The sequence below is a fragment of the Lepisma saccharinum genome, chromosome 15 (assembly GCF_977018435.1).
Source record: "Lepisma saccharinum chromosome 15, izLepSacc3.1, whole genome shotgun sequence".
NCBI classification, from domain to species: domain Eukaryota; kingdom Metazoa; phylum Arthropoda; class Insecta; order Zygentoma; family Lepismatidae; genus Lepisma; species Lepisma saccharinum.
Genome location: NC_139243.1, coordinates 15,689,617 through 15,716,043, shown reverse-complemented (window position 1 = coordinate 15,716,043; position 26,427 = coordinate 15,689,617). Strand labels below are relative to the sequence as shown.

Below are 26,427 nucleotides of genomic sequence, written 5' to 3'. Positions count from 1 at the left end.
TTGAAGCAAGCTCTGTCCAGGAAACGACCAGAATGGGAGAACAGACATGATAAACTTATTTTTCAACATGATAACGCTCGCACACATGTCGCAAAACCTATTTAGAAAATGTCGGATGGGAAGTTTTACCCCACCTGCCGTATTCACCAGACGTTGCTCCTTCGGACTACTACTTGTTCGATTGCATGAATAACGATTTAATTGGACAGCGGTTCACTTCTTCAGAAGATATCGAAAAATGGGTCTCTGACTGGATCGCTGCAAAGGATGAGGACTTCTTTCACCACGGAATCCGTAACTTGCCTGACAGATGGGCGAAAGTGGTGGCTCGCGATGAACAATATTTTTCTTAAGGTATTTATGTATTTTGTGTTTGAACTACAGCTTCAATGTGTGCGTAACAACCGCACGAATTAATTCCTAGACCAAATAAATAAAAGTAATAATATAATTATTCTGCTTGTATAATGAAAATACTATTCCTAGCAGGTCACATTAAATTTGCAATTATCTGCCAACACAGCCTTAAAAATGGGGATAAATTCAAATTTAACAGCCGTTAACTGGCCTCTTGGCAAAACACATGTGCTAAAGTGCCCAGCCCATGCAGTTAAAGTGTTAAATGCTCACATTAAAATTCCATGTATTATATACATTGCATTTCTCATGAAAAAGGAGCATGTAAATTGTTCAATTTCAAACATAGATTGTACCCTTGAAGAAACTTAATGTACATATGAGAATTTATAACAAAAGACAATTAAAATAGACAAAATGTGACCGGACTGCAAAAGAAAGGAGAGCATGATACAACAATGGTCAACATTATATGCTTTTTCACATGCATAGATGTTTTAACAAAAGGAATGAATATTATGACCTTATACTTGAACCTCAGATTTATTATATATCATAGTTATACCTGCCGCAAAATTAGTTTGGTATTGAGAGCTGAAGGAACACGCGTCACGGTGTTGCCATATCATGCGGTACGGTACGCAGTGCAGCCGTCTGACGCTGTGTCGAGGAAAACGTGTTATGAAAAAGAACAACAACGATGAAATGTGTTATTGTTTTTCGAGGAAAACGGAATAACAATGATGACAACAATGATGAATGTGTTATTGTTTTCTCTCTTCATTTCCGTCTCCCTTACAACATGAACGAATTAACGAAACGAGCATTGTTTACAGGTTACCTTTTCAATCCATTCTGTATATACACTTTCAATAATCATTTCTTTCCGAAGTCGCCGTTAAAGTCTGACTATCTTTCAATTATACCGCAACTGAATTGCACAAAGTCCAGTTGGTGAGGCGTCTGACTTTTACGCGGGAGACCCGCGGTGGTTTGGGGAACTCTTTCAAATATCCTTAGCAGGCCTCCCCGATGGGGTAGTGGTAATCAAGGGGTTCGATACCCGGTGGAGGCACATGGCACAGTGGTTCGGATCCAACTTTAAACTGTTTTACCAGTCCCGATTAGCCTTCCCGTGCATAAAGTGGACTTAAAACAACAAATCAATCAATCAATCAAATATCCCTAGCGGCTCCGGAGTCGACTCAGTCCAAATGAGTACCTGGGGCAAACCTGGGTAAAGGCGGTTGGTGAACCACATCACCGCATCACCTCCATAATATGGTCGAGGTCGAGAATGTGTGGAGCCCTACCTCCACATCCCCATATGCTTCCATACTTTACTTTATTTTGCGTCCATTATTTGTTTTTGTATGAGAATCCCAGAGATTTTATGACTGTCCTTAAAGATGTTTTCCCACCTTGAAAAACTCCCGAATCTTTCAACGAAACGCGCAGTTTCCTTACAGTGGGATGAACTTTCCTCCTATAATAAGAATAAATATGGCGACGAATAGCGTCTTGCTGAAAGGTATCTAAATTTGTTACGCGTTTACTGATATTCCTCTACTTTCCTGGGGTTTCCAGTTTTGAAGCCTCGCATTGATTTATTTCTACCATATTATATTTCTTTTCCCCTATGGTTGTTCTTAGACACGCCGACAGCAGCAGCAGTCCTGTCCAGAACTTTATTTACAGAAATGATTGAACCCCCATTGTTTCGCTCTTGCTCAAAATATTTGCGCACAGAACAAACGTTTTCCCGCGTTTGGCCTTTGAGAGGAATTCCTCGAGTATTGCCTCCTGTGCTTGACATTCTTCACACAAGCACACGACATACTCAAGCAGAAAATTATGTACAAAAAAATAACACTTTATATACAACAAAGAATACACTAAATTCAGTAAACACTAAACAAACGGACTGGTTAAAATATCACAGCAACGCAACAAACAACGCGTCCTCTCCCAACAACATGAAAACTGATCGCAAGAACAATCGCCCGATAAGCGGCAACACCGTGATAAACGTTTTCTGTTGCTAGGTAACCAGAGCTTGGGTGAAGCACTGGGATTATTTTGATTGGCTCGCATGCCAGCAACCCACCCTGCCGCAGTAAAGTAAACCCTCTTTCTCCACGCGCTTCCCAAGCGTCAATACCAAACTAATTTTGCGGCAGGTTTAGGACTTCCATTAATCTTATCGTTTCCCACAGATCCTGATAGACCAACAGTGCAGCAATTACACATGCTCAGAATATGTATAAATATTGAAATAAGTATTCTGTTGCAACTAGATTGATGCATTAAAGTTCTATATATTTTAACTCCTTTGCACCCAGATCTGTACCACCAGACTACTTCACATATTTGTATCATGACGCATCGTGTGGTATGTCAATTGAGGAACTTGGTTTGACTAAGAATATGTTCCGAGATGAATGTTTTTATTGGTAAATGAGCCTTGCCTTGTGTCATATAATTGGTGAATAGCACAGTTGAACTTTAGTTGCACGTATGTCAAGGCGAAGAGAAAATAATATGTATAGCTGAGAATTACTTACAAATCAGATTTAAGTAACCAGTTATATCATTATTAAAATACTGTAATTGTATCTATTTTGAGGAACACGATATATGTAGTACAAGTTATTTCTGTCATAAAGTGGTAAATTAACAAATGTAAAATTTGATTCTTAAATACATTACATTTGCTACTTTATTTTAAAAAAGGGGCCTTCCCAATGGCGCAGTGGTAGCGTCGTCGCCTTGTAATCAAGGGGTCCCAGGTTCGATACCCGGTGGAGGCACATAGTGGTTCGGATCCCACTTTAAACCATAGGTCCAGTCCCTATTAGCCTTACTGTGCATAAAGTGGACTTAAAACACCAATTCAAACCAACCAATTTTAAAAAATAGTCTAAAATAGCATTTCTTTTCTAATGACTGTGCAAAGTGTGACATAAGTAATGCCTAAATCTGCAGCTATTTGAGTTCTACTTTTATGTGGATTAGCATCCACTTCCCGCATAAATTTTACTTTTTTGGTCCAACGTGCAACTTTTCATCTTGGTGTTCTGCATGGCCGACCAGTAGCAACTGAAAACTGTCACTTCTGTGACTTTGTTGTAGCTTGGTTACATACAAATCAATTGTATTTTATGAAAATTACTATGCATAACACCAAATTATGTATAAATGAATTACGTACAAATAAGGTTTAATTAACATGTTTTTAAATTATATTTTGCTGGAACCTACAGCAATTTATGTTTAAAACAGAATTACGCAGAACTGAGTTATGTATGAAGGACTCTCAACTGCAATTTGATTCTGGCTATATTTGACACTCACTTCTTTGTGTTTTTCTAATGGATTTCAAGGACATGACTCCTGTTTTTCAATTCTGTTGCCAAAACATGTGGTTTGCAAAGGTAAAGCGATGTGTTCTTTTCTGCAGACAAATGCGATGAGTATGCTTTTCAAAGAAGATGAATGCTAACAGAGTGGGGAGATTCATGTTTCAAATATTGCAATAGAATATTCAAGAATGCATCATGTTTTCAGTCACTGCTTCTTCGCACTGTAGGAGCGAGTGTCTAATGGCGAATGTGAGGTAGGGAGGGGGGAGGTGGAACTACTGTAGTTCTATAGTTGAAGTCACAAACCAAAGGAGACCAGTTTCTTCTGGAAGATGAAGAACACTCGAAAATTGGTTATGTGTGAGTACAGATACTAATCTGTTCTGATGAAATTCCAATATGCTTCTGGTTACTTTGGGGGAATATACAAGGCATGGTAGTTTACATTAGTCCTTGTAAATTATCAACAACAAGAAGTTTGTAATTTTTAAAATGAAAGTGGCACACCCATGAAACAATATGGAGGAACCTTTTCCAACCTATGATATATTGTTGGCTACATGGAGGATGGCCATAGTTGGAATTTTGTAAGAAGCAATTCTTATTTATTTTCTTCTACTTGATAAAGCAAAATTACATTGTATCTAAAGATATCTGTTTGGCGGTTACGCAGAGATAGGTAATTTACTCTGATAAGCTTACTTTTCATTTTTTCCACACAAATTTTGCCACCCGTCTGATGGCTTCGTCTGGCATTTGCTGTCTTGCTGCGGGCAGGCAATGTGGTTCCTTCTTCTTCCGCTTGTGCTTGTGGCTGTGCTAGTTGACTTGATCCTTTCACGTTCTGCCATTCTGGTGTGGGTGTAGTGCTTCCTTCTTTTGCTGAACATCGGAGTTTTGGCACTGTAGGCATCTGTTCTTGGTCTCGTCGTCTGCTTCCGTAGAACAGCATTTGTTCGCATGCACAGGCGTGAATTTTTGTGAACGCTTAAGGCCCGTGCTTGGTTTCTTGTCATGCAGGGGGAGCAGGTTGGGTGGGTAAGCATATTCCTGATAGCGGAAATCCAGGTTTTATTGAGGGCCCCAGGGTTAGTGTTGAGGTCGGCAGGAGTAGTCACTATAGCATAGGTTTCTTTTTGGAACCTTTCCAAGGTCGATTTTGCTTGCATGACCATTTTGGCAGAGATATGTTAATGGTTTTCGTCTATAAGGTGGCAGGAAAGACCTGCTCTTCTCCTCCTGAGTCGGTGGTCATCATCATGCTCCTTGAGCCTATCATCAAGTCGGTGCTTTGTCATACTACATACTTGCTTCTACAAGTGCAGTTGATCATGTAGCTGCCACTTCTTGCATTGGGGTTGGTGTATCATTTGAAATGGGTTAGGTGGGAGGCTATGGAAGGAGGGGGTTGGTCTGCTATCTTGAAATTGTGCCTGGTTATAACGTTTTGAATTTTCTTGGTTAGGTCAGGGTGTCGGGCCTCCCCGATGGCACAGTGGTAGCGTCCTCGCCTTGTAATCAAGGAGTCCCGGGTTCGATACCCGGTGGAGGCACAAGTGGTTCGGATTCCACTTTAAAAACTGTAGGTCCAGTCCCGATTAGCCTTACTGTGCATAAAGTGGACTTAAAACACCAACTCAAACCAAACCAAGGTCAGGGTGTCGGGAGAGGTTGATCCATTTTTCGTTTATCCTTTCTTTCTGGGGGCGTGGCTGGTTCGTTTTTCTTTTGGTAGTGTCCAGGAGGTGGAGGAGTTCCTGTTGGCTGTACACATTGTTGATGCCAAGGTAGATGATATGATGGAATTCAGTTTGCAGGTTCTGAGGTAAGGTTGATGGCTCTGTGGAAGAAGTTGATCCAAATGATGTTGTTTTTTGCCATGGAGAGTGACCAGAAAGTTTGTGGATGTATTGCCTTCTGGAGTTGGGTTTCCTGTATGCATGTAATTGCTTGTGGTTTTTGTAAAGAAAGGTGGAGTCTTCAACATATCCCTTGTAGCCAATTCCGGAGAGGAAGGGTGAGGACAATCTTTTGAGTTCATAACTGTTTTGGAGAGGATAACGGATAGGGGGTTTCCCATGGCCAGGCCTTCCTCTTGATAGAAGTTTGATTTGATTTGATTTGCTTTATTTTACTTTGCTTTTTGTGCCACTTTTGGCTAATTTGTGAAGATGGGAATGAGGGATGATATGATGAAATTGATGAATGGACACTCAGAAACGCCCAGGCCAGGATTCGATCCTGGGACCCTTGCATCCTAGCACGATATGCTAAGCACTCTGCCGCAGGGGCCGGCTCTTGATAGAAGTATTGACCTTCAAACTGTAGGGCAGAGGTTTCTAGGCAAACTTTCAGGAGGGATATGATTAGTTCAGTCTCATACAGGCTTTTTGTGTTGGTTAATAGCCACTTCCTGGTTTCACTTATGGCAAGGCTTCTTGGTATGGATGGGTACATTTCCTGGACGTCTATGCTGCCCATTTTTATTCTATTAGCCCCACGTATCCGGTGACCATTTCTTTTACTTCTTGGCTGTTTCAGACACAGTATTTCAGATGGTAGTTGTGCTCACTGATCTTTTGTTGTAGCCGCTTAACAAGGTGGTTTCCTGGGTGTTTGAAGCTGGCAACTATTGCATTGAGGGAAGGTTCCAGGTTTGTGGGTTTTTGGGATGCCATAGATGGCAGCGATATCCAGGTCGTGAACTTTTAGCTTTTTCTTCTCTTCTGTGTATAGGTGGGATGAGTCTCAGTTTTTGCTTCCATTTTCACTGAATACGCCTCCTTAGTGATTAATATGTATTGGTTTCCTTTGTCCACTTGCATGCATCAGAGGTTGTTGCAGGAGAGCCATTTTTTGAATTTCTGAAGTTTGTTGCTAATTTTGGAGTGTAGCTTATGCAGACCATGGGGGCAAGAGGGCACATAGGGGCTCTTCAAGGATGACTGCACACAATTTTCGTATGTTTTGCCCCTCTTCTGGCGTTTCAGCAAGGAAGGCTGCTTTTTCCAGAGAGACTATGATGTCCGGCACAGGGTTTTTTTTTTTTACAACTGGCCAACCTCCGTGCACAGAATGTTAGCCAGTTGCCAGGGATCACGGGTTCAAATCCCAGCCTGGACATGGGTGTTCTTTGTGAGTGTTCACTCATTCTTATCTTTACGATTAACCAAAAATAGCACTAGTGTGAAGTAAAATTAACCAATCTTAGGAACTCTGAATTTTTGTCTGCAATTTTAGTAAACAAAGTTACATTTAAATAACCTCTTTGATTAGATTTCGATGACAAACTGTAGCAAAGATATTTTCTTGATCACGTTGGCACTACCCATCATACTAGTTTCTGGCCGCCACTGGTTATATATGTGGGTCATGATAGTCACATACACTCATTGTGCTTAGAAATGTAGATGTCTAATGTTCCTTTGCCTCCAAAGTAACTATTGACAGTCAGTACAGCAAATGCATTGTGAGTTTGTATGTGCTAACAGACATCCCAGGAATGACAGTTGCTTTTGTGGGTCACTGAAAGAGAGACCTACTAGGTAACGTTTTTTCAGTTGACCCTCTCGAAGGTATTGCTTTGCATGCTCTTGGACACTGCAACCTGATAACTATCAAATTTCATTGATTGAATGCAAGAAACAAGAAAATGAACTCCTCAAACGTTGAAGCATCATGGTTTTGGTGCATGTAACTTACAGAAATTTCCATTGTGCTGATTTATAAGGTGAGCACAAACATTTGCGATAGAATACATACATTAGAGTACAATTTGTTTGTAAGCAATAATAATAATGCTACCTTAACGTCCTGCAAAACTGAAAACTTAGCATCTCATGCAAGTAAGAGAGTATCAGATTTTGGTTCAATCCTCAACGCAACATTATTGTAATCCTCAAATTATACAAGGACCAGTTAATAAATATATGCACTTACATTGTAATTTTCTATTCTTTCCGCACCTATATGTCAACAGAGGTTGAAATTCACTGAAGGCTTGCATCACAATGACTCCCCACTTCATCTGCACTCACTTGTTGGTTTGCCATAAAAATGACATGAACTTTGTAAAAATTTATGTCACTAGTAGATGTTAATCGACATCCTGCTACACCTTTGTGTGTAACACTTATCTGATTGCTTTTCAACATCTTAAACTATTCAAGTACACTTTGCAATGGATTAGAATTTTTCCCAGATTGTGATGCAAGCCTTTGGTGATTTTGTCCCTTGGTACACATTCACACTCAAAGAAAGTGAATCATTGATTGCTGTTCTTTGTTGGTGCAAGAGGAGAGTGCTGCAACAAGAAGGAAAGAGAATGAATGATGAAGGTCAAGTGTGCACTAGAACAAATGACACATTCACACAGTATTGACATGCATACAGAGAAAACACCATGGCCAACCTAAAGAAAATAACAGCAAACGTGGATAATTATTGACTAATCCTAATAGAGTAGAGTATCGCTTATCCGACATAAATGGGCCGGCAGAACATCGGATAATAGGGAGGTGTTAAGAAAAAGCCTATTAAACATCAAACTAATGTTATAATTTTACACATTACGAACCTAATACAGTAATCATGTTTTACAACAATACAGAAAAAATTAACTGGAAAAGTGAACATACAATTACAGAATTGTCTTAAGTTAAACACAGTACGTACGTACTGTACTTCAAAAGTTCAGTTCTGTGATGATTGAATGAAATTATTTTTTTCCATTGGTATGTCAGATAAACGAGACTCTACTGTATATTTGCTCTAACTAATAATGAAAGTATTAATATTTATTGTTGAACAAATAATATTTTTAAATATTTACGAGTACATCCTCTTATATTTTCTTTTCATGAGTCGTTACCTGCTTAGGAAGTGAGACTACATTTGTATCTCATATTTTTTTTTCAGCTACCTGAACAAAAGCTATGTGGAAGGACAGATTCAAGATGTCCCAAGGTCAGTTACATATTTGCCAATGCCTGCAGGGAAATTAAAAGAACTAGAGCATCCACAAGATACTACAGAATGTATCAGTATAGAAGAAAATATTGAGGCTGAACCATCACCAGAAACCCTTGACACCAAGACATATGTTGATGACCAATATATAAGTTCCATCTGGAACAAGGTTTTCTCTGACAAAGGACATTTAAAAACTCATACCCAAGAGATGCTTTTTAATTGTTCAGTTTGCAATAATTTTTTTGTCGATGAAGATGACCTTAATATACATATGAGGGTTCACACCAAAGAGAAACCTTTTCATTGTCCAATTTGCAACAAGGATTTTGCTTATAAATCTAATCTCAATGTACATATCAAGCTTCATAGCAAACATAAGCCATTTAGTTGTTCAATTTGCAGCAAAAATTTTACTCGGAAAGATAATCTTAATACACATGTGAGGCTTCACTGCATAGACAAACCTTTTCATTGTTCAATTTGTGACGAAGATTTTGCCTGTAAAGATAAATTTAATATGCATATGATGGTACACACAGAAGGAAAACCTTTTAACTGTTCAATCTGCAACAAGACATTTGCCCGAAAAAGTTGTCTCTCTGTCCATATGAGGCTTCACACAGAAGACAAGTATTTTAATTGTTCTATTTGTGACAAAGACTTTAATCGTAAAGATAACTTTAATGCACACATGATGGTACACACAAAAGTGAAACCTTTTAATTGTTCCATTTGTAACAAAGGTTTTGCCCGTAAAGGAGAACTTAGTGTGCATATGAGATTTCACACCAAGGAGAAGCCATTTAATTGTTCGATTTGCAACAAAGATTTTAAACATAGATTCAGTCTCAAGATACATATGAGATTTCACACCAAGGAGAGACCTTTTAATTGTTCAATTTGCAACAAAGAGTTTGCCAGGAAAGATAACCTTAATATGCATATGAGGCTTCACAGCAGTGAGAAACCTTTTAATTGTTCCATTTGTGACAAAGATTTTGCCAGGAAAGGAGATCTTAAGAAGCACGAGAGAGTTCACACCAAAGAGAAACCTTTCAATTGTCCAATTTGCAACAAAGATTTTGCTGATAAGGGATATCTTAATGTGCATATGAGAGTTCACACCAAAGAAAGGCCTTTTAATTGTCCAATTTGCAACAAAGATTTTGCCCGAAAAGGTGTCCTTAATATACATATGAGGATTCATAGCAAGGAGAAACCTCTTGATTGTTGAATTTGTTACAAAGATTTTTCTGTAAAGGTAACTTTAATGTCCGTATGAGGGTGCACACAAAAGAAAAACCTTTTACTGTTCAATTTGCATAAACTTATTGTACATTGGAGGAGTATGCGCACGAAAGGGAAAACATTAATGTTATGTGCACATGGCAAATAGTAATCTCTTGATGTGTTTAGAAATCACATGCTCACTATTTCTAAATGGAAATTATTTGGAAGTTTTTTGAGTCAGTTCACATATCACTTGCAGTAGGATCTCAATTTCTATGTTACAAAAATTATTTGTTAAAGTCTACAAGTCTGTAGCAATGTTTTTATTATCCAACAGTAATCTCACTCTTGCTTTCAAATGGCGCTCTGCAACGACTCATCAGTAGTTATAAAATAGAAACCTTAAGTTACGTATTGCTCACTTTTAAAAACAGCAAACCATTATTTATGCCTATTCCTGAGTGGAGATCACAAGAAGAAATAGGAAGCTTCCACGACAATCACTCTCACCCATATAAATGGACTGTTGTGGTTCTGACTGAGCATATTCCAATGCCAATAATGTTAATTCAGTATCTCTTGTGTACATGTTTCCTTAGATATGCATTGTGTGACAACATTCACACAGCAAATTTCATTAAAATAAGCTAGACGTTCAAAACCTACACATATAACTCGTGCAAAACATCTCTCTCTAAACAGATAGAACTTGAACTGCATTCTTTCATCCACTGATACCTGGAGAAAGATGAATATTATTACATTTAAGTCAAACCTAAAGTTCATAATTATTACTTCCGACTGCTTTTATATTTTTTTTTTTATGAGGTGTACCTTCTAATCATGGACAAAAACAGCACTGTTACAGAATGTTGTAGACAATTTATGTTGTAAGAGAACAAATCATAAAATTAAGTTGGTTTTCTTCGTGTCACAATATAATACTTAGAAAATTTTCCATGTGTTGTTATAAACATTATGCAGACAAGGTTTTCAATAGATTATTGATACATATTTGATGTTGAGAAATTTAATAAGCAATTTAAATATTTTATCCCAGCCCCGGCACCCACCCAGCATTGAATGACATGGGTACCTGGGGGAAACCCTGGTAGGTAAAGATGGTCAGGGGCATGATGCTGATCACATCACCCCCACTCATGACTGGATCAAGAAAGTGTGTGGCGTTACCCCCACACCCCCTATATGCCATGGCATGGTGCTAAGCACAGGGAGCACTTTACCTTTTTTTTACCTTGTTTTCAAATAGTGTTCATATTCATAGTTAGTTTCCTACAACATAGTGCAGTAAAATTAAGACTTTTTATAAAAATATTAGAAAAAAGATGTATTTGGATGTAAAATTCTGCTTATTTTATGAGTGAACATAGTAAAAGTCCATTAAAATCAAGTGTTTGGTATAATCACTTTTGGTAATGTTCCAATTTTTGCCTTAATATAATTTATATAGGCTACAACTATACATTTGGATGTAAATGTATCAAATTACAATGTCTGCTTGACTTTTATCCCCTAGACTAGATGATGATTTGTGAAATATTGAGTTATAAAACATTCATCCACACTATGTCCTACCACATAATCAGTGGAGAACCAGAACAACTAGCGTGCTGAATGCAAGCCAACATCATCGAGGTATAAAATGTAAAATTTTAAAATCCTAGTGAGATTGTAACTGTGGTAGATATGTGGGTAATTTGGAAATCCACAACAGTCCAGTCAATAGGACATCCAACTGCCATGCAGAGACCTACGTACAATTTCTTTAATGGATGATCTTGAGTGAAATTTTAACCAACAACGTCCCTGAGTAATTGGCTCCTGGGCTCAGATTTCAGTGTCTATTTTGACTTTATTATCACCCACATTCACGTATTAAGTTATTCAATATATATAACAGTATGCTGCGATGCTAAATCAAATTTCTTTGTTGGTCTATCTACTAATTTGAGAATTGTAGATTCTGATATAACAAGCCTCACAACCTGAAAACAGTCAGGGTAAAACTATTTATGAGCAAAATATAGAATACAAACAAGTGTTTTCGGGTTACCAGCCAGGTTAAATCTGTGTTAGCTTCCAACATTACTCTCATCACCAGGGAATGTTAAAAATGGAGACAAGTGTTGGGTAATGTACACGACTATGATGGGATGAAGCTTGGATGCTGAGCGAGCCAATAGGAAGTCAGCATCCAAGCTCCATATCATCATAATCATGTACATTACCCTACACTGGTCTCCATTTTTTACATTCCCTGGTGATGAGAGTAATGTATGCACCCAAGCATTGGAAGCTAACACAGATTTAACCTGGCTGGTAACCCGAGAACACTTGTTCGAATCATGTCACCAGGAAAGCTACAATTCCTGAAATATAGGATAGTTTTGTATCTGCATCAGCTAATGAACTGTGAGAGAAAATGTAAAATTTGTTGCCATATTGCAATATGACTGCCATATCACTGTTTGTCTTTAGTTAGGGTTACTGGGTTTGTCCTACATTTTTCCCCCTTTGAAAATTACTTTTTTGTTCAAGTTTAGGTACCTTGTACAGTTACTCTTTGTGTATCATAACATATTGGTTTGTAGAGGTTGAGGAATTCTGTAAGGAACAAAATATAATACTATAATCTGAAGCATTTCTTGAGAAATCAGAATTCAATTTCTCTTGTTAATGTGAAGTGGCAGAACCTTAAATATGTATTGTATTTTTTTTTTTTTTTTGCCCTCTGTATGTAGTATATCTTTTGATAATGAACACTACCTGTGGCTTTATTGTATATTTTATTATTGATACATTAAAAGATTGGTATTGAAACACACATCTGTTTTCATCACAGTGAGAAGCCTTTTAATTGTTCTATTTCAAATATAGATTTTGCTGATGAAGAAATGTTATGACAGTTCATAACAAAAGACAAAACGCACAAAATGAGACCAGAATATGAAAGAAAAGAAGAGCATGATACCACAATGGTCAACTTTATCTTCAGAAAGCATTCACATGCAGTTTCTGCAAAATATATTTAAAATAATAATAATAATAATACTAGTGAATATTCTAATCTTGAACTTGAACCTTTGATTTATTGAATCTCATAATTAGCATTGAGTTAAGACTGCTTCCAAAAATCCTACCATTTCCGAAGTTCAACACTGTATAAATTATAACTGTTCAGAATATTTATAAATATTTAAATTTATTTCTTAATACTTAAATTTCCCAATGCTTTCACTATGGGAGAAGTTTTCGTGTGGGGATTCAACTGAGAAACCAAGAGCACAGCTGGCTTTCACTATATTTTTCCACTTTTGCCCCTGTACTATGGCCTCTTAATACTTATCCCCTCCTCTTCCCCAGTTGTGGCACCCAATCGCTGATACTGGTCAGAAGTATTCGGATAGTTCTGAGTTTCTCAAATTAAAAATATTTTCAAATTTCTTCTGTTTGCTCATACCAGAACCATTGGACAGCCACGATAATTCTATGTTTAGAAAATAATATATTTGTGAATTAAATTATATGCATTAGCAATTATTATTACAATAAAGGATTCTAAATATGAGTTAACCCATAGCCTGCTACGGAGGATCGTAGTGGGCTATGATTAACCCAGAAAAAAAATAAAGAGAGAAACATTTTCACCTGATAGCCAGTAGCAGCGATTGGGTGCCAAAACTGAGTTGCAAGGACAATTTACTTTCTCTTAGTAGACAAGTTTGAGTTTTTGTTTTTGGTTCACTTTTATGCACAGATAGACTAATTTGGACTGGACCTACAGTTTAATGTGGGATCCAAATCACTATGTGCCTCCACCGGGTCTGGGTAGTGCAGGAGCAAAAGTGGAAATAGTGAAGGGTATCCCTCCCCCCCCCCCCCCCCCAATGACCCTCCAATCGCTGCCACCACTGGTAGCCTTGCATCAATGGTTATAAACCTAAAAGTACCCACACTGAAAAAAAACACTGGTGTCAAAGCAACTGACTCGGATAGTGGCTTCAGGCGGTCTACACCACCACATTTTGGTCAACATTTAACCTCACTGGTGTTGAAATAACACAGACGAATGGTTGCAGTCAACACCTTTTTGACACCACTGAGGTTAAATGTTGACCAAAATGTGATGAAGACCTCTAGGGACCACACTCTGTGTCATTTTAACACCAATATTTTTTACAGTTCAATATCGCAGACTGCAGACTTCTGGAGACTGCCTCTCTACACAACAAATACATTAATTTATGCAGGGACAAAATTAAAATTTTTACAAGTTGAAAAATGGTTTAATTTCGTAGCTTTTTATATGTTCACAGTAAAAGAAATCATGGCCACCATGGCCCCTCCCCTGGGTACGGGCCTGGGTCCTTATATCCTTATTGAGTACATTCAATGCATTCAACTGAAGTGTATCTTGATGGGATCACCTATTATAACTTATTTGAGCTCCCTTGTAGTCTCATGGTTAGCAATCTTGCCTTTGGAGTGAGCAGTCCTGGGTGTTTCCTGGTGGGAACTCCCAAAATTTCAGTGTTGACTCAGCACAATTGGACAGCTACTTGAAAGCAATAGGAAAAGGCTCCAATCTGGAAAGGCAGAAAACATCAGTGATGGGACACGATGCACTGAAAACCATCATCCAAGGAGATGCTGTGTATCAAGCCTTGGTCTTCTATAGATTAAGGAATAAATGTTGTTTCTTCAGAAAAAGATAATTTAGTAACATAAATACTAAGAAACTATACAACAGTAGGTAAATTCTTGCAAATATCTTTAACACTTTCTTGTAGTTTTCAGTTTGATCTTTTGAGCACAGCTGTATTTCTGATCCATAGTATCCCATACTTCGATTATCTGTCTTTGCATATTTAGCAATTGCTTGTGGTTATATGTAGGATCCGGTAATAAATATCTACCATTTTAATATATTTCCTATAGCAACACAATACAGCTAATGTAAAGCAAGCTCATTGTAGTAATTGATGATAATGCAATTTGTAAAACAATAACACAACTTTGTTCACTTCGTCTTATGTTTTGAAAATCACATCAGGTAAATAGCCACCATTCCGTGTTGTACACTCGCAGAGTTGACGAACAAAATTATCCATTGCAGACACCAGCATTGCACACTGCTTGACATTAGATTTCATTCATCAGGTCCTTTGTCAAATAGTGTTCACTAATGACCAGCACTGCCATCTGTTGAACTAGTAAGAAACTACTTGTATTTTTAATATATTAAGATAAATGGTGGTAATGTATAAGCTTGTTTTATAATATATTTCAAATCTCTTGCTTGAAGTAGCCTAATTGATTGATTTGATTGATTTAGTTTATTTTACTTCACTTTTCTGCCACTTTTGGCTAATTGCAAAGATTGGGATGAGTGATGAAATTGATGAGTGGACACTGACAAATGCCCAGGCTGGGATTCAAACTTGGGACCTTTGGCATCATAGCATGATGTGCTAACCACTCCACCATGGGGGAGGCGAACCCACGAATTAGGCTTATGATGGTATATGCAAGGATACCAGTTTGAGTGACTGGAAAGTAAGCAATAAAAGTCGAGACTAAAGCTGCTTTATGTGTAGGAAATGTAAATATTTTGGATTTATGCAAATGTCAAAATCCAAACTTTCGTTGCAATCGTGCTGCGAGTTTCAGCACAGCTGCATGCTTTACGCTTCTAGCATAAAAGACATTGTTATTTTCTCCTCCAACAGATCACAGCAGCTCCGTCTCTTGCCCTCTTTCTATGGTTTTACCCAGTGCTGAATCACACAAAACAGCACTTGCAGACACAGTTGCTTATCGGAAGCTTTATCTTACCTAGTTATGCAGTAGTGCTACATTGTAGTAGTGGTGTACCACGTTCTTCGTATACAGTTGAAGTTGTTGGCTGATATAGTATAATGCAGTGATCATTTTATTTGAACTCCGTTAAATTGACTGGTATATTCAACATTATTAGTAACTATGTACTATATATTGTTTTCATGTTTTTCAGGTTCAATTTAAATTGATAAAAAATAAAATCAAAATAACGTGAGTTTTTTATATTTGACCAAGTGGTAGTAAAGTATTAATATTTAATGTTGAACAAATAATATATTTATTTTTTTATGATTACATCCCAAGTAAGCCTATTCTACTAATTTTGCACACATCACTCAGAGAGTGAAACTTCATTTGTCCCTTGTATTACCTTTTCAGATACCTGAACAAGAGCTACATGGAAGGGCAGATCCAAGATGTACCAAGTTCATTTACACATTTACCAGTATCTGCAGAAAAATCGAGTGAGCAAGAACAGTCGCAAGATAATAGAGGATATCTCAGTGGAGAAGGAATATTAGAAGCTGAATCTTCACCTAATACCCTTGAAACGGGGACATATATTGCATCCAACAAGTTTTTCTCTGACAAGGGACAATTCATAAGCCCTAAACAAGAGAAGCATTTTAATTGTTCAGTTTGCAACAAAGATTTTACCCACAAAGGTAAACTTAATACGCATATGAGACTTCACCGCACAGACAAACCATTCAAATGTTCGATTTGCAACAAGGATTTTAAATATAGGTATACTCTCAATAAACATACGAGTCTTCACACCACTCAGAAAGCTTTTAATTGTTTAATTTGCAACAAAGAATTTGCCTGGAAAGATAACCTTAATACACATATGTTGGTTCACACCAAAGAGAAACATTTTAATTGTTCAATTTGCAACAAAGCTTTTGCTCGTAAAGGAGAGGTTGGTCTGCATATGAGAACTCACACCAAAGAGAAACCTTTTAATTGTTCAATTTGCAACAAGGATTTTGCCTATAATTCAAATTTTAATTTGCATATGAGGCTCCACAGAGGAGAGAAGCCATTTAATTGTTCGATTTGCAACAAAAATTTTGCCCGGAAAGATAACTTTGATATACATATGAGAGTTCACACCAGAGAGAAACCTTTTCATTGTCCAATTTGCAACAAAGATTTTGCCCGTAAAAATAAACTTGCTATGCATGTGAGGAGATTACACACAGAGAAATCGTAAGTGTGTGTGTGTGTGTGCACATAGGAAATTGTGATTTGGCAGACAACGACCTCTTGAAGTTTTTAGAAACCAGATGCTCACTGATTCTAAATTGAAATTGTTTAGAAATATCTTGAGTCTGTGCAGAATACTTCCTACTTGCAGTATCAGGTTGTAATGTCTACAAGTCTGCAGCAATGTTTTCATTATATAACTTTCAAATGGCAGTCTGCAACAAGTAAGAATAGTTGTAAGATATTTCTATCTAAGCCATAAGTTACAGGATGCTGGATTTTTCACAGAGCAAATCACTTTTTATGCCTATTCCTGAGCTGAGATAACCAGAATGGAAGGAAGCTACCATGGCAATTACTCTCAGCCATACATAGGGACTGTTGTTATTAGGGATTTCATGGCTCTGAACTGTTCACAGTGCCAATTGGGTATGACCTAAGTACACATGGCCTTAATTATGCATTGTGACAAAACATTCACATAGCAGATTACATTAAAATAAAATATAAGTTCAAAAACTACACATGTAGCTCATATAAGTCATGTCTCTGTGAACAGAAAGAATTGGAGCTGTATGCCTACATTCACTAATATGCTGAGAAAAATGAATATTATAACATTTAACTGAAACCAAAAATTGATAATCATTATTTTCATCTGCTTTTATTTTTTTTCTCAGGTGTTCCTTATTATTATCAAAATCAACATTGCTACAGAACACTGTAGGCAATTGATGTTGTAATAGAAACAAATAATGAAAATAAGTTGGTTTACTTTGTGTCCCAAAATAATACTTAGAAAATTTGCCATGTGAGATTACAAACATTTATGTACACAAGTTTTTCAATAGGTTATTGATACATATTATTTAATGTTGAGAAATTTGATAATCTGATTTACATGTTTTCCCTTGTGTGCATATTCATAGTGCAGTAAAATGAAGACTTTTATTAAATATTAGAAAAGGAATGTATTTGGCTGCAAAACTCTTCTTCTTTTACTTGTGAACATTGTAACAAATCAAATCTTCGGCAACCACAATACTCAAAACTTGTGACCAATTTTAGCTTCTTGACTTGTACTCTTGTATATTTCAGTTATTTAGAAAAGTTTCAAACATAATGTGATCTACGTGATGATATGTAGAGTTTCTGGTCCCAATTTTTATCATGTTCCTAACCATTTTCATTTTATAAAGTATATTATTTCACCTTATGTAGAGTTGATGGTAAACATGGAATATTGTTGGTCAATTTCTGCCTCATGACTGGTAACTGCATGAGCTTAAGTCTGTGTAGAATTGTTGAACGCTTTTTAATACTTATGTTATTGGGAGCCATGGAGGTCTAGTCAGTATGGCGTCTGACTGCCATGTGCGAGACTCGTGTTTGATTTCCGGGGTGGGTGATCTAAAGTTGGAATTTTTCCAGCCTTGTCCATGCATAAAGTGGCTCTGGGGCTCACCAAGCCTCAATTAAATTGGTACCTGGGGCAACCCAGGAGGGTTAAAGGCAGCTTCTGATCAGATCACCTACAACATTGTCAATTTACATTGCGAAACCATGTGCCATGTTGCCACGTGCAAATATGTGAAGAAAATCAAAAGCTACATAATCACAATCCAACAGGATTTTTAGTCATCCAAATAATACACCTGAAGTTTGCATTTGGTTATTTAACATCTATTTTCTACATTTCGTTGCGACCGTGAGGACTAATCTTTTATGCTATGACCTATGACATTAGATGCAAGTCATGTTCAATTTTTGAAGTCAACTCAACTTCATTGACGATTCAGGCACAGAACGGGTTTTGTTTCAAATCATCACTTCCATTGAAATAGATAAATTCTATCATCCCTATCAAAACGACACTGTCATCATTTGTGTGTGTGTGTGTGTGTGTGTTGGGGGAGGGGGGACATTCACGATAATTAAAAATTTAGTCACAACAAGTGGAAAGGCCACCACACGTCACTAACCTTCATATTGTCATGTAGAATGGTTCTAGTTTGAATCTTTTCTTCGTTATCTACAACAGTTAATGAAATATGATTGTAGAAAACTTCTTACGTCACGTGCCGGCAACATATTTGTTAAAACACTAAAATCACACACTAACAGCACGATAAAAAAACACTTCGTAGTTCTTCCAAGCTTTCGACTCCTTCACAGAGTCATCTTCAGGGCTGGTCGAGGACAGACGGAGTAGACGCAGTTGTCGTTGCACTGGAGGGAAACCTAAACTTTGTTGCTATATTGCAATGTGATTGCCATTTAGTTAAGGTTATTGAACATCATCTTTTACCTGGACATGCTCTACATTTTTTTCCTTTGCAAATTATATTCAATTTTGGATTACTTTTTGATTTCTCTTTTTGTATTACAACATATTGGTTTGTAGATGTTGATGAATTCTGTAAGGAACAATATATAATAATATAATTTGAATTCTTGAGAAATCAGTACAAGTTTCACTGGTTAATGTGAACTGGCAGATCCTTAAATATATAAGTTGAGCTTTTTTTTTTGCTCCCTGTATGTGATAGATCTTTTTATAATAAACACTATATATGCCTTTATTGTGTTTTATTATGGGTACAACCAAAGAATGGTACAGAAACATTCATCACAGTGAGGAACTTTTTACTTTTTAATTGTTCTGTTTTGAACATGGATTGTCCGATGATGAAACTTATAATAAATATTAACAGGAGTGTGCAGGATTCCGACGTTGTGAAAAATACTTCTCAACTTTTTGAGATCCTGAACAGTCAGAAAATTCAAAATGGTCATTTTTAAAAGTCATTAATTCAATGTTTTTATACTGTAAGTGTCTTGAACTTCTTGTAAATTGTTAGTTTTTATTCCACAAATACAAAAACGATCATTCAAGACGAAAATGGCATGTAGAATTCGAGATTTCAAGAGAATCGGCAAATCTCGAACATTCCCCGTACTGAAAATTTCCCTGACTTAGTTACAAATGTTTCCCATCCAGACCGTCGGGATTTAAAAAAAAAATCTCATTCTAACAAAAAATAATCTGTCCTGGACACCTTCCAACAGTGACGGTACCAGGGAAAAGTGACAGGGAGGGAGGGAGGGTTGCTGAAGTGGTCAGTTACATTAAAATGCCTGAAACCATATATCTATTTAAAGGTCAGTAGAGTAAATGCATTGTGAGATTGTGTATTCTCATGAACATTGAAGGAATGACAGTTGCTCGTAGGTGGCACTGGAGAAGAGACTTCCTAGGTAAGAGTTTTATCTGTGGAACAATCTCTCAGTTGTTGCCTCGCAGACTCTAAAGTTCAAATCACCAACCCTTGCATGCAGAAAGCATTGCAAACTCATAGAAGTAAGATAATCCACAGGAAAATCCAGCATTGTTACAGGATTTATTACGTAAGGTAAAACAACGGCCAATTTGTAGTATGGATACGCTGCCGCAAATGACGTCTCACTTTAAACCCAATGCTCTTTCTTTTTTTTACTTATTGCTTCATCTTTATGGTTAACTCTTTGCACCAGTAATCATTTCCCATAAATTTGGGTTCTTTCTTGCATGCAAATTGAATATATTTTACTTGCATTTTTTTTAGACAAAATTATATAACATGGTAATGTATATTTCTAAGGTTTGATATAGATAGGAGTGTATTTGAAATTTGTAGATCTTATGTAAATAAAATATATAATGGGCATAAACAGCCATATGCAATGCTGCAAGTCTAATAAATATATTGATGATGATGATCAAAACAAGACAAAGAAAGTTCGTAAATTTATTGCGGTTGGAAACTTTGACAAGCATCCTAATATCAATTTTTGTTCCACCAAATATAATGCACTTCGTAAAATAACTTGGTGACATGGCAAGGCAAGATAAGTGTGAACATTTTGTAGGAATATGCATTGTAACTTTCAATGAGCTTAGAGATTTGTGTACATAATGATATTTGATAACATTGGTTATTTTCTAAAAATAATCATGTGAACAGCAAGGAAGTAGTGCCACTTTCAACATGGCGAGTTCTATGCATGCGGGAAGGTCTCCGTGCTCAGTGATACATCGAATCGGTGAGACAGTTTGTGTAAATAAGGTCTCAGGGTTGGTGATTTACACTTTAGGACAGAGTGTAGCCTGGGTGACTATCAGATTTCATTGAATGAGTGTAAGAAGCAAGTAAGAATTCCTCAAATGTTGAAGCACTATTGGTTTGTGCACATCTCTTTAGTCAGGAAGTCTGTCCCATTGTGCTGGTTTATGCAGTGAGCAAAATAATTAGTATCATTACATACATGTTAACCTTTTCTAGCCCCATTACAATGTAAAGTGTCACTTTCAGTCCAATGTTGAGCACTGTTCGACAATAGATTTCATTCAGCATGTCTTTTGACAAGCAGTGTTCACTACCAGCACTGCCATCTGTTGAGTAACACAACAGTAAGAAACTAGTTGTATTTTTAATATATTGACGTAAATGGTGGTGATGTATAAGCTTGATTTATAACTTACCTCAAATCTGCTGCTCGAATTAGGCTTACAGTGGCATGCAAAAGTACCAGTTTGGGTGATTGGTAAATAAATTGGGCCCCTAAAAATAATTAACGTTACAAATGACAAAGCCAGCATGAACTTATCAAGATGAATTAACGGATGAAGGTGGTTAATGTGCTGTATGTGCAGGAAATTGCTTAAAATATTTTCATACTTTTATTGTTGTTTTTAGTCCACTTTATGCACAGATAGGCTAATTGGGGATGGACCTACAGTTTAAAGTAGGATGCAAATCACTGTGCAATGTGCCTCCACTGGACATCGAACTGAACTCAGGACTCCTTGATTACAAGGCGATGATATTACCACTACTCGATTGGGAGGCCTATGAAAACAATGACTTTAGAGGGTTTTTTATGTCCTGTGGTACTGAAGACTAACATGTCATGCAAGCAAGAAAATATCATGTTTTGGAACACTCTTAGGAGCATCAGTGTGATATTTGCTCAAATTATACAAGAATCATTCCAGTGGATGCACATAGTGGTTTGAAACCCAATTTAAACTGTAGGTCCAGTCCCAATTAACCTTACTGTGCATAAAGTGGACTTAACCTTTAGTTGAAATTTGGTTTAAATTTAAACCAAAAAGAAAGTGTCTTGTCGTATTTTTTAAATTTTTATTTTATTTTTGACCCATGCAGCTTTAGATAAAATTATCGAGGGTTTGCCACACTTATATTTTTATATTGGGGTGGAAACACTGACAGTCGTTTTCCGAACAAGTTTTGCCATCATGTCATCCAAACTTTCTCCAACAAGCCCACGCGACGTGTTCAAGTCCTGAGTTGACAGAGAAGCCATAAACGCTTATGACGTTGTTTATCTTCCAGGTAAGAATGCCGAATGTGACACACCAGTGATAAGGCACAGAGTCGTCTTTGTTCTTGAAGTTTGGGAGCTTGCTTGCAACAGGAGGTCTTGCTAAGGGGCGGGGGTTGGGGTCAGATTTCCGGCACCACTATACTATAAATAGAATGCAGCTGGAATCTACGAAGAGGCATGTCAAGTGAACACAACAAAACCAGATTGAAGGCTGAAATGTCCTGCAGGCAGCTAGAAACATGAAACAAGTTTTACGTTGTTGCCAATAGTTGATGCTATACAATGAAAACTAAAGTTCGCATCTTCTTCCCAAAATAGCCAGAGAAGAGGAGGTAAACTCCAGATATTTTTTTTTCTCATTGAAATTCGGGGTTGCGTCCCCTGCCCTGCCTAACCCCCCCCCCCCCCAGTTGGGGGTTCTGAATTGTACACGGTTGCATGCGCTGATGTTTTAGCTGCAAAACAAAAGTTATCCGAAGTAGATTGGTCCCATAGTGCCAGAGTTATTATAATTTTTCTCCAATAAGTATACAAATTTAAATTTCATGCTCAAAAGACTCAGCGACACTGGGCTTACTTTCGTCAGACCCGCACGGCAGAGTAAAGGTTAAAACACCAACTCAATCACTGAGTTGGACACACTGCTTTCTTCATGTCCATGTCAAAAAAGACCTAAGCCTTGGGTGGATTTTGGCCCCTGGTACACCTCCAGACTGCAGAAAGGTGAATCCCATCTTCTGTTCTTTTGCTGGTGCAAATGGAGAGCAGTTTGGCCACGTTCATCCCTTAACTAATAAATTAAATGAAGGCCAAATACAATGCTAGAACAAATACAGATTCACACACTATTGACATACCCATGTAGAAAGCAAGGAAATGGCCAAGCTGAAGAATATTACAGCAAAAGAGCAAATAGTTATTGACTGACTGCTCATATATTTTATCTAAGTGGTAATAAAGTATTAATATTTAATGTTGAACAAATGATATGATTATTTTTTTATGAGTACATCCCAAGTAACAGTCTATTCTACTATCCTTACTCTTCAATGATTTTGTACACTTCACTCAGAAAGTTAAACTACATTTATCTCTTGTATTATTTTTTTCAGATACCTGGACAACATTTACATGGAAGGACAGATCCAAGATGTACCAAGGTCATTTACACATTTACCAGTATCTGCAGAAAAATCGAGTGAGCAAGAGCAGTCACAATTTAATATAGGATATCTCAGTGGAGAAGGAATATTAGAAGCTGAATCTTCACCTAATACCCTTGAAACCGGGGCATATATTGCCTCCAACAAGATTTCCTCTGACAAGGGACAATTCATAAGCCCTAAACAAGAGAAGCATTTTAATTGTTCAGTTTGCAACAAAGATTTTACCCACAAAGGTAAACTTAATGCGCATATGAGGCTTCACCGCACAGATAAACCATTCAAATGCTCAATTTGCAACAAGGATTTTAAATATAGGTATACTCTCAATAAACATGCAAGTCTTCACACCAATGAGAAAGCTTTTAATTGTTTAATTTGCAACAAAGAGTTTACCTATAAAGATAACCTTAATACACATTTGTTGGTTCACACCAAAGAGAAACATTTTAATTGTTCAATTTGCAACAAAGCTTTTGGCCGTAAAGGAGAGGTTGGTCTGCATATGAGAACTCACACCAAAGAGAAACCTTTTAATTGTTCAATTTGCAACAAGGATTTTGCATATCATTCTAGTTTCAATATGCATATGAAGCTCCACAGAGGAGAGAAGCCATTTAATTGTTTAATTTGCAACAAAAGGTTTTCCCGGAAGGATAACTTTGATATACATATGAGGGTTCACACCAAAGAGAAACCTTTTAATTGCCTAATTTGTAACAAAGATTTTGCCCGTAAAGATAAACTTGCTATGCATGTGAGTAAAGTACATACAGAGAAATCGTAAGTGTGTGTGTGTGCATAGGAAATAGTGATTTGGAAGAGAACTATCTCTTGAAGTTTTTAGAAACCAGATGATCACTGATTCTAAATTGAAATTATGTGGAAATCTCTTGAGACTGTGCAGAATACTTCCTACTTGCAGTATGGGATTGTTAATGTCTACAAGTCTGTAGCAATGTTTTCAGCAGAGATGTAACTTTTGCTTTCAAATGGCACTCTGCAACCTTTAAGCAGGGTTGTAAGATAGTTCTATGTAAGCCATAATTACAGGATAGGTTTTTAACAGAGCAAACCTTTTTTTATGCCTATTCTTGAGCTGAGATAAGAAGAGAGGAAGGAAGCTACCATCGCAATCACTCTCATCTGTACATTGGGAAAGTTGTGATTAGGGTTTTCGTGGCTCTAAGCTATGCATAATGCCAATTGGATATCACCTAAGTACACATGGACTTAGATATGCATTGCATAACAAAACATTCACATAGCGGATTACATTAAAATAAATTATAAGTTCAAAAACCACACATGTATCTCCTGTGAAACATGTCTCTCTGAACAGAAAGAACTGGAGCTGTATACATTCACTAATTCACTGAGAAAAATGAATATTATAACATTTAACTCACACCAAAAATTGATAATTATTATTTTCATCTGCTTTTATTTTTTTCACAGGTGTTCCTTATTATCATCAAAATCAACATTACTACAGAACAGTGTAGGCAATTGATGTAATAGAAACAAATCATGAAAATAAGTTGTTTTTTTTTCTTGTGTTCCAAAATAATACTTAGAAAATTTGCCATGTGAGATTACAAACATTTATGTACACAAGTTTTTCAATAAGTTATTGATACATATTATTTAATGTTGAGAAATTTGATAATCTGATTTAAATGTTCTTCCCTTGTTTTCCCTTGTGTCCATATTCATAGTGCAACATAGTGCAGTAAAATTAAGAATTTTTATAAAAGTATTAGAAAAGGAACATATTTGGCTGCAGAATTCTGCTTATTTTACTAGTGAACATTGTAAAAGTCAACTGAAATCAAATTTTTGGCAACCACAATACTCGAAACTTGTGACCATGCCTTGTCCATGCATAAAGTGGCTCTGGGACTCTAACAAGCCTCAATTAGATTGGTACATTAGGCAACCCAGGAGGTTAAAGCAGCTGGAGCAGATGCTGATGACATCACCTACAACATGGTTCAAATCAATAGAGTCCCCACAAAACCCCCCACATTCCCCTACATATGACTCATGGCATGGCTCATAAACCAATGAACCTTACCTTTACATTTTACTTCACTTTATTGTGACTTTCACCCTCTAGACTAGATGATGATTTGGGAAATATTGAGTTATCCAGCACCATGATCTACCAAATATTCAACCCAACTGCGAGGTAAAATTTAAAAACACTAAATTTATAACTCATAATGAGATTGCAACTCTGGTAGATATACAGGTAATGGAAAAAAACAATGGTATGCCATGCGAGAGATGTGGTTTCAATTTCTGCGGTGCAAGAACTTTGGGTGATATTTTTTAAACAAAAGCACTGCATAAAGTGGCTTCTGGGCTCATATTACAATGTATACTTGACTTTGTTGTGACTTTCATTCCTTTAATATCATTAACAGTATGTTGCAATGATAAATCAAATTTATTTTTTGGTTTACCCGGTAATTTGAGAATTGAGAGAAAAACACCTCATGTAACATGCCTCATAACCTAAATACAGTCGGGGGAAAAATATTTAGGAACAAAACCTTCATCAGTGAGGAATAGCGAGTCGAGCAGTGATAGATTAATTGATATCATCATGATTTTTTTTTTCAAATTGCAATAGTGTCTTATCGAAGCCACAGTTCACATGTGACTCTTTTTCACTCTCTTCTCACCACTTGGTACTATCAGCAGGCAGGCTGGAAGATGCTACCTACTCTAGCAGCCTTTTTAAATGCCTGACTTGTTTGAGGTAGACACTATTGTGACCAATGAAAGGAAATGGGCCACTTATATTTCCTCTCATCCCCACCTCCATCCCGTTGGCCATTGTCAAGGTTGAAAGGCTGGTATCAGGTACTCCAGTCTTA

At 37.0% G+C, this 26,427-nt stretch overlaps 1 protein-coding gene across 4 annotated transcripts in view; it reads left to right on the top strand.

Moving 5' to 3' along the window:
- LOC145999609 (uncharacterized) overlaps window positions 1–25,013 on the top strand; it is a 79,524-nt gene extending 54,511 nt beyond the window's left edge. The window contains exons 4-5 of one of the 4 annotated variants that reach the window (XM_083136676.1): window positions 16,161–16,447; window positions 23,492–23,726. In XM_083136676.1, the coding sequence (XP_082992802.1) occupies window positions 16,161–16,447; window positions 23,492–23,607 (403 nt within the window). In that variant the 3' untranslated portion in view covers window positions 23,608–23,726. Of the gene's footprint in view, window positions 1–8,636; window positions 11,018–16,160; window positions 19,545–23,491 lie in introns of those variants that run through there. The other 3 variants (XM_083136674.1, XM_083136673.1, XM_083136672.1) reach the window with 3 other exon arrangements.
- Window positions 25,014–26,427: the final 1,414 nt, after the last annotated feature.